Source organism: Gavialis gangeticus, unplaced genomic scaffold, assembly GCF_001723915.1.
Source record: "Gavialis gangeticus isolate Ggan-Ray unplaced genomic scaffold, GavGan_comp1, whole genome shotgun sequence".
Taxonomy (NCBI): domain Eukaryota; kingdom Metazoa; phylum Chordata; order Crocodylia; family Gavialidae; genus Gavialis; species Gavialis gangeticus.
The window spans coordinates 6,617,323-6,626,760 of NW_017729016.1; the positions used below are offsets into that span (position 1 = coordinate 6,617,323).

General features: G+C 40.4%; 1 protein-coding gene across 5 annotated transcripts in view; it reads left to right on the forward strand.

The window, feature by feature from the left end:
- RBBP6 (RB binding protein 6, ubiquitin ligase) overlaps window positions 1-8,160 on the forward strand; it is a 41,428-nt gene extending 33,268 nt beyond the window's left edge. For 2 of the 5 annotated variants that reach the window (XM_019512776.1, XM_019512777.1), the window contains 4 exons: window positions 771-1,136; window positions 1,485-1,586; window positions 2,817-4,562; window positions 5,548-8,160. In XM_019512776.1, the coding sequence (XP_019368321.1) occupies window positions 771-1,136; window positions 1,485-1,586; window positions 2,817-4,562; window positions 5,548-7,114 (3,781 nt within the window). In that variant the 3' untranslated portion in view covers window positions 7,115-8,160. The remainder of the gene's footprint in view (window positions 1-770; window positions 1,137-1,484; window positions 1,587-2,816; window positions 4,563-5,547) is intronic. The other 3 variants (XM_019512778.1, XM_019512780.1, XM_019512779.1) reach the window with 2 other exon arrangements.
- Window positions 8,161-9,438: the final 1,278 nt, after the last annotated feature.

A 9,438-nucleotide genomic window follows, 5' to 3' on the forward strand; every position in this document is an offset into this window, starting at 1 on the left:
TCTGCTCAGGTCCCTTCCGACCCTAGAAACTATGAAACACGCACAACCGTTTATCTTATAGCAGTTTTGGAGTTTGCTCACCTCGTGCTTTCAAATGGTAAACCAGGCTTTTTCAGTCTGTTTGAAAAGAATCATTCACCTGGTCCTTCTTTCTGGGATGTGTGCTCATTAATAAGCAATTGTTAATCTGTAACCGTACGTTTCACTCTACAAATACTTAAAAGGAAAAAAGCGACAGCAAATGGAGGGGCCATGCTACAGGTATCTTAATATCTCAAATTCAATAAACGGGACACCTATTGAGGTACGAGAAAGTGCAGTTGAGTCATCGTGAGATCAACATAGGAAGGTTCTGTGGAAGAAGTTAAAAGAAGTTCAACAGAAGATTAGCTAATGTTTGCACAATGCTTTGAAGATGAGAAGTGCAAAGCATTAGATATGTCAGAGTGGCAAAGGAGTGGTGGGCACTTGGCACCTGGGAAAAGGGAGACTTCTAAGCTTAGGGAGAAACCGTCTAAAGTTGCGAAGCTGAGAGTAAGGACAGAAGACTGAGGTTGCTTTTGGGGGTGAGGATATGTTAGGGGAGAGTAAGGAGCCACAAGCACAATATAGGAAGAATGAGCAGACGTAAGCAGGGAGGAATTCAAAAGACTGAAGTTGAGAACAAAGGCAGAAAAAAGCCCAAGAGAGACAGCAGCTTCATTCACTTTCCTCTTTAAAATAAGGGCAGAGTGTACCAAACAGTGACACGTGTTTTTGGGTTTCTTTAGAAGTTCAAATCGAGGACGCCCGCATAGTGAACGTACACAAAGGACTCAGGCCCCAACACTGCCAGCATCAACACCAGTCTTTGTGCCTGTGCCGCCACCTCCCCTGTATCCGCCACCTCCCCACGCACTTCCTCTTCCACCGGGGGTACCACCACCACAGTTTCCTCCTCAGTTTCCACCTGGTCAACCTCCACCTGCCGGGTACCCTGTCCCCCCTCCAGGATACCCCCCAGCTCCTGCAAACATATCAACACCTTGGGTACCAACAGCAGTACCATCGGCTCATTCAAATGCCATCCCAACGACACAAGCGCCTCCTTTATCTAGGGAGGAGTTTTACAGAGAGCAACGGAGACTTAAAGAGGAGTAAGTATTTGGTTCTGAATGAAGTTGCCTTATGTTTCATAGTTCTGATTCAGTAGCATGTCGGACCAGAAATATGCTGAAGTGCGTCTGCCATAAGCAAAAATGACTTAAAGCAAGTTTTTTCCAATGTGTTTTTCATTACAGATGGTAAAGCTGCAAAACTGAAACAAGGCCTCTGTAATTCCAAAGTTTTCCCTGAAAACTTGTCTAGGAGTTTTTAGCTGTCATTGTTTAAATAGGAAGTTCATTTTCATTTGCATGCAATGTACATTCGCTCATTTAGCCTTCTTAGTTTGTTAGGTCCCTTTTTGTGATATAGGTCAAACGATAATTATCTTATTTTAACAGGGAAAAGAAAAAGTCCAAACTTGATGAGTTTACAAATGATTTTGCTAAAGAATTGATGGAATATAAAAAGATTCAAAAGGAGCGTAGGCGTTCATTTTCCAGGTAATTGTTCATCTCACCACAAAGACTAAAAATCGAATAGGTGGGAACACTGCATTAGTTACTTGTCCCTATGGGTGATTCCTAACAGATGAATCAAGGCTCTTTTGGGAGAAGCAGTGTGTGGGAAGTCACCTTCCATTGCCTATGTGTTATCAGGCCTGTACGTTCTTTGTGACATTTTAACTTGCAGGACTGTAAATCCGGTGGCTGTCACTAGGATGAAATTCACTTTGAGCTTCTCTTAGAAATTAGAAGAGCTGAATTTACTTTTTAATTTTTCAAAAAAGAAACTATTGTTTTTATATGCTGGTTGAAAGACTTCTCTGTGCAGAGCTTCTGAATATGCAGTGGCACATTTAAATTAGAGATGTGTTTTGTTTTTTTTAAGTTTCCTCAAAGAAAAATATGCAGCTGGTCATTCTGTAAAAATGTCCACCCTAACAGTATAGATCCTGTTCATCAACACTGGTCTGAATAATTCTGCAGTAGTAATGTGATAACAATCTTCTGTTGGTAGTAACTCTGAATCATTAGTGATATTAGTACAAGTTACAAGTTAAGAGCTAAAAGCTTTTAAATGTGATCTTACATGAAACAAGATCAATATTCTTCAGCGTTAGCGCTCTCTAGCTGGGAGGTCTAGCATATAGAGTGTCAGTTAAATAGTACTGTACGTAACATTGCAGCACAAAGTGTTATGCCTACTGTGTAAATTGCCAAATAAGCAGTAAAGTTAAATAGACTCAGCTGACATTTTAAGATTTAGCTTTACTGTCTCCAAGCTAATTCATGGTCTATTAATGTTTGGTATTGCACTTTAACCATTAAGACTTGCCCTTTTAGCATCTTATTGTAATATAAATGATCTGAGTAGTCTCTGCTTTGCTGAGTAGTGAATATTTGTGCATGCTCATACCAGTAGAGGCCACTGTACACCACCTTATATCAATTAGCTGGTAAAATAGTTTATATGATGGGAATGAATGGAGCTAGACTTTGGATTCTTTCTGCACCAAGTGTTATGCTAGGTGAAACAAAGCAGTGGCTTTTCTCACTCATGTAAGCACAGGCTTTTGTGCGTTATCACATCCATCATAACTTCACAGTGGCACTATGTCAACAACCCACAGTGGTTCTGGCGTCACAGTATACTTCTATGTAAAACAAAACGTTTTGGGGAACAGAGCTGTTTTACATTAAATCTGTGGCTTTTTTTTTTTTCTTTTTAAGGTCCAAGTCTCCGTATAGTGCTTCATCTTACTCTAGAAGTTCATATACGTACTCCAAGTCAAGATCAGGTTCATCTCGCTCTCGTTCGTATTCTCGATCATTTAGTCGCTCCCATTCTCGCTCCTACTCACGGTCACCTCCGTACCCACGGAGAGGGAGGGGGAAGAGTCGTAACTATCGTTCTCGGTCAAGGTCCCATGGATATCACCGTTCAAGATCAAGGTCACCCCCGTATAGAAGATATCATTCACGTTCAAGATCTCCAATATTTAGAGGTCAATCTCCCACTAAGCGGGCTATACCCCAAGGGGAAGGGGAAAGAGAGTATTTTAACCGATATAGAGAAGTCCCTCCATATGACATTAAAGCCTACTATGGCAGGTCTGTTGACTTCAGAGATCCATTTGAAAAGGAAAGATACAGAGAATGGGAAAGAAACTATAGAGAATGGTATGAAAAGATTTATAAGGGCTATGCTGCTGGAACCCAGCCAAGACCCCCAGTAACTAGAGAAAACTTTTCTCCAGATCGGTTTGGTCCACCAGGAGCTAGACGAGAGAATTCCCCATATGCTCGGGGTCGTAGAGACGATTATGCTGCTGGACAGAGCCATAGAAATCGTAATATAGGTGGCAATTATCCTGAAAAACCTGGAAGAGAAGGCCATAATATTAAAGATCCTGCAAAACCGAAGGAAAAGGAAGGTGAAAACCCCTTGGGAGATGGCAAAGGAAATAAACATAAAAAGCACCGGAAGAGGAGGAAAGGAGATGAGAACGAAGGCTTTCCTAATGCTGAGCTGCTGGAAGGTGCAAGAAAGCCAAGAGAGCCACCTGCTGGAGGCGAAGAAATTAAACCTGACTCACTGTTCGTGCTCCCAAGCAGGGATGATGCCACGCCGGTCAGGGATGAACCTATGGAAGCCGATTCTATTACTTTTAAACCAGTATCTGAAAAAGAGAAAAAAGAGAAAGATAAGCCTAAAGCAAAAGTTGACAAGACAAAACGGAAACCAGAAGTTGCTGCCACTGCTAAGAAAGAGAGTGTAGTAAAACCAGCTAAAGCACCCCAGGATAAAACCGAGACTGAGCGTGAAAAGTCTCCTCGAACAGAACCTCCAGCGAAAAAAACAAAGGATGAATTGCCAAAGCCAGACAGTATTAAAGCAGCTTCCTCTCAAAAGGATGAGAAGGCGCTGGGCACGCCACGGAAAGTTCATCCAAAAGCAGCAAAAGAGCATCCAGAAACCAGACCAGCCAAGGAGGAAAAAGCAAAGAAGGACCATCCAAAAGAAGTCAAGCCGGAGAAAACGTCAAGCAAAGAGGAAAAGACAAAAAAGCCTGTGGAAAAAAGCAAACCTTCTGATGTAAAACCTGAGAAAAGAAAAAGAAAGGCAGAAGAAAAGGTAGATAAAGAACATGAAACTACTTTAAAAACATCGAAACCAGAAGTGGCTGAAGTGAAACCATCACCAAAGGCAAAAGCTGACCCTGATAGTGAAAAAACGGAGAGAACCCCTGAAAAGGACAAAGCTGCTTCTCTGCTTGCCCCAGCAAAAAAGATTAAGCTCAACAGAGAGACAGGCAAAAAGATTGTCAGTGGAGAAAATGTACCTCCTGCAAAGGAACCTGCTGAGAAACCTGAGCCAACCAGTAGCAAAGTTAAACCAGAAAAGGTTAAAGGAAAAGTGAGAAGAAAAGTAACAGCAGCTGATGGGTCTGGTTCAACTCTTGTGGATTACACCAGGTATCTTCTGAGTCTCTTTCCCCATCTTTTCTCTTCTCTCTCCTCCATAAAATGTAAAATCTGTCAGGTGACCAACTACAGGTCAGCTAAGTCCATAGTAAAATAAGCACATGGGCACATTCCTGCAAGCTGTGTATTGATTTAAAATCTGTTCAGAATCAAAGTCAACCCTTGAATTTGCCCCAGCTCCACCCTACACCTGTGTTGAGATTCCTCCCCATTTTCCATCACCTGCTTAGCTGTGTGCATTACACATCCTCTGATCTGTGGGATGGGGGATGCCTTCCCTTCCCTTCCCTTCCCTTCCCTTCCCTTCCCTTCCCTTCCCTGGGGTCTGTTAACTGCTAGGGGCAGGAGGAAAAGCAATTTGGTGTGGAATTTCCATTATTGTTATGACTGTGTAAACTAACAACACATGATACAACTAGTTTAAAGTTTATTGCTTGACAGCACTGTATTTTATTTTAGGATTATTGTAACAGGAGTTTTAACCACCATCATTCTTCTAGAGAATTGTGTGCGCAAGTATCAGGGATTAGCTGGATAGGGGGTGAATTGGGGAGACTCCATGGTTCCTGACTTGCCTGTTGGAGAAAGAGGAGGCCCCCCCTTTTTTTTTTAAATACTGGTAGAACTATAGCACACTGGAATTGCCAGATAAGATTTGGTACTATGATGATTTAGTGCCTAAGCTAGATTCAGAGGTGGGAGATAAGACTATAAGCAATGAAATACTATCTTGCAAGATCATCTTTTTCTAGTCCTGCCCCCTCTTATAATTTGAACACTTTTTAAAAGCTAGTAAAGATTTAGAATTTTAACACTTGAAATAAAATGCAAATGCTTTATCAGAGTGGTATATTTCATAACAAAACAACCTGCTGTAACCATGAATTTCAGATTTCAATCAATGTGCATATGTAATGGATTTCAGGTCTTGATCAATGTGCGTATGTAACTTTTTTTCTTTTTTTTTCCTGTTTAGTACTAGCTCTACTGGAGGCAGTCCTGTTAGAAAGTCTGAAGAAAAGCAAGACACAAAACGGACTGTCATTAAGACCATGGAAGAATATAATAATGATATAACTGCCCCTGCAGAAGACGTCATTATTATGATTCAGGTTCCTCAATCAAAGTGGGATAAAGATGACTTTGAATCTGAAGAGGAAGATGTTAAATCTACACAAGTACCTTCAAATGTAGTAAAACCCACTAGTGTTGTAAAAAATGTGAGTGCTAAGTCACCAAATCCTCTGAAACACACTGAAAAAGAATCTGAGTCCTTGGAAAAAACACAGAAAACTACAAAAGAAGCAAGTTATGAAAGCTCCCAACACGAAACAAAAAGCTCAAAAAACTCTGTGTCAAGTGAAAAAGGGAAAACCAAGGACCGGGATCATTCTTCATCAGACAAGGACACCTCAGAGAAACGGAAAAGTAATGTTCAACCTGAAAAAGACCACTCTGAACGTGGCGCTGAGCAAGGAAACCTAAAAAATCCTCTATCATCCAAAGACAGCAGATCTTCAGATAAGCACGATACTGGGCGTGGATCCTCTGCGAAAGACTTTACTCCTAGCAGGGACAAAAAATCTGATTATGATAGCAGCCGGGATCATTCTAGTTCCAAGCGTAGGGATGAAAAGAATGAGTCCACAAGGAGAAAGGACTCACCTTCTCGAAACAGAGAGCCGACTTCGGGTCAGAAAAGTAAACCGAGAGATGAAAGAGCAGACTTGTCCAAAAAGGGATCAGGAGATTCTAAAAGGAGCAACCATAGTCCTCCAAGAGACAGCAGAAGGCCATATGATCACAAAACTGGTTATGATTCCAAACGTTCATCAGAAGAACACAAATCTTCAGACAAAAGTTCAGCTAAAGAAAAGGAGAAACACACATCAGAAACAAAGAGCAATAAGGAGAGAGAGTCAGGTGGCAATAAACCATCTCACAGACATGGATCGCCAGATACAAAAAATGAAAAAGAGCATGCTGCTGGGCAGAGTGACAAGAGCACTGTCAAACCGAAGCCTCAGTTAAGCCACTCCTCTCGACTGTCTTCCGACTTAACTAGAGAAACTGATGAGGCTGCCTTCGTCCCAGACTACAATGAAAGTGATAGTGAGAGTAATGTCTCTGCAAAAGATGAGGAGTCTATAGGAAAAAATACTAAAGAACTGAAAGAAAAGGCAGTGGAGAAAGTTAAAGAGACTGTACCTGCAGCAGCAGTTGGTCAGCCTGATGTAAGCAGAAGTCAAAGTCAAAGCAGTCCCAGTGTTAGCCGCAGCCGTAGTCATAGCCCTTCTGGAAGCCAGACTCGAAGCCACAGCAGCAGTGTTAGCTCGGCTGAGAGTCAGGACAGCAAGAAAAAGAAAAAGAAGAAAGACAAAAAGAAGCACAAGAAGCACAAAAAACACAAGAAGCATAAGAAACACACTGGAAATGAGTCTGAATTGGAGAAAAGCCAAAAACACAAACACAAGAAGAAGAAATCCAAGAAGAGCAAAGAGAAAGAGAAAGATGACCAAAAAGTGAAATCTGTCACTGTATAATATGACAGATAAGAAAAATTGACTTATTTACTAAGTCATCTGTATTAAATTTTGTTATAATGTAAGCAAATTCAAGCTTTGTAAATAATGACATGAAAGACCCTGTGCTGCACTTAAAATATTGCTGCTTGATTATTTGATTTTTACATCAGAGCTTTATAAAGTGAACGTTTTGTACAGAATTGTGAGTTGTGACCATGTAACATGAAAGGTTTTGCTGGGGCATCTTAATTTTAACCACCGTTAATTAGTTTGGGTGGAGTTTACTGTACTGTGAAAATTTTCACATTTGAATTTTTTTTAATTGCCTGGCAGAAAAAGCTGGTATCAGTTATAAAATATCAGCAGAATGATTTGCAGAATTCATTACAGCCCTGTTATGTCACTTTTTGATTACAATAAAAAGTTTTCAGTAAACTTTATTCAATGTGATGGAATTTGCAGTAGTACCTGAACGTGTACAGGGTATGGGCAAGAACAGGGACAGATAATAATAAATGAAAAATTTCAGGCAGCCAAAATATGATACACATAATATATTGACAGTTTTAACCTTTTAAAGAAAAAAAAAAAAGTAGAACTTCAAGAAAATTAAGGAAATAGCAACAACAAAAAAATAGCACTTTTTTAAATGCCAGGTCATGCCAAGTAGATGTGTGTGTGTGTGTGTGTGTGTGTGTGTTTAATATTTAAAAAGGTATATTACCTGAAAAAATACCCACTATAAATAGCTGGTATTGACTTTTTAAATAATGTCATATTTGAAGCTTATCACATGTCAACATTGTTCCCGTTTTATGTTAAAGAACCAATGTTACACATTGGCAAATGTTTACAGTTGTATTCCTGGGAAACTGTCCAAATTCTGTATTTCCTTTCATATTGGTGCTGATCACCAAGAGACTTGTGTTTTTTCAAATGGGCCTTTCATTTTGTAACCAGATGTCGATTACTCTGATGTCACAGTTCCTTGTTATGTCACCATAACATTGCTGTTGCTATCATTGGGTTTTAGATTTAGTGAATAAATATGGTGAGAAGAGGCAGCCAATTAAAAAGTCAGGGTTTTTGTATGTGAATGTATACGTACAATGAGAGGAAATACAGAAAATGGTGGATTTAATTATTTAGGTAATTTAAAGGAAGATCTATAGCGTCACTTCAGTTTAGTGACAGCAATGTTCAACACTGCAAGAGTTAACCTGACGTCTTTTTCACTGTGCATGAAGAGTCGAACCCTGTTACCAGTTGAGCTTGGTGACAAAAACCCCTTGACTACTTTGGATCTGGGATTTGGCCCAGCTGAGATCTATTTGAAAATATTTAAATTAAAGTGGCATTTCAGGGCTTCCTGCTTGTGGAGACTATTTTGTTCAAAAGTGGCATTGTAGAAACTGCAGTTTGGCAGCACAGCGATAGAGATGACAAACTCATTTCTGTTTGCTTTACAGATGAACAACCTGCACACTTTGAGCAGTGGGTTTAAGATTGCACATCATAGTAACACGGGATAAGTTTCAGGCTTTATTTCTGGTACTTTTTTATGGTAAGGTAATTTATAGTGGGATCCTGCTGTACAAGTAGGAGGCTTTAAGGATAAATCAGTTAAAATTCTGCTTTGAAGAACTGAAACAGTTGGACCAGCGTAAACAGTCTCCGAGTTGCCACACACACTTTCCTAAACGTTCTCACATTTGAGTAGAGCAGCTACTTCACACCTAAGAAAACAGCAGTTATGGTAGGATTCAGTAGAGCCTCCTGTAAAACTGGCCCTTCCTGTTGCCTTTATTCTAATATATTCGCTGTTTATAATGAAGCGATTTGAAAATACACGAGTTTAGCTGCTGCTTGTTCAGCAGCCGAATACAGCATCCTCATTCAAGCTCATTGAAGTAGGATGCTTACAACTGGAATTAGGAAAAAAAAACTAGTGTCAGTCGATGCTTTCAGAGTGATTAGCAAGTCCATCTAGAAATTGGGTGTTAGAAATCAGTTACTGCTGTGCATCTCCAAAAATGGGGAGCATGCTGTAGTTCTTCATAAACTTACACCACAAAGGCTCTGCTTTTGTGACTGAGTTAAACTCTCCTTTGCTTTCAGAGCTGTGCAGCCTATGGCAGGTTTGCTAGGGAAGCTTTCCACACATTTGGAGCCTTCAATAAGAGCCGATCCCTTCTTTTTCCAGATGTATTGGGCTGACAGACTGAGATGCAGGTCATGTCCAGTCCTGGCTGTAGGGAAGTGACTTACACTGCTACTCATCCGCTGTTTTCTGTCCGCCAGCTTTCCCAAGGAAATGCTTGACATGTTCATGTGGTTTATGG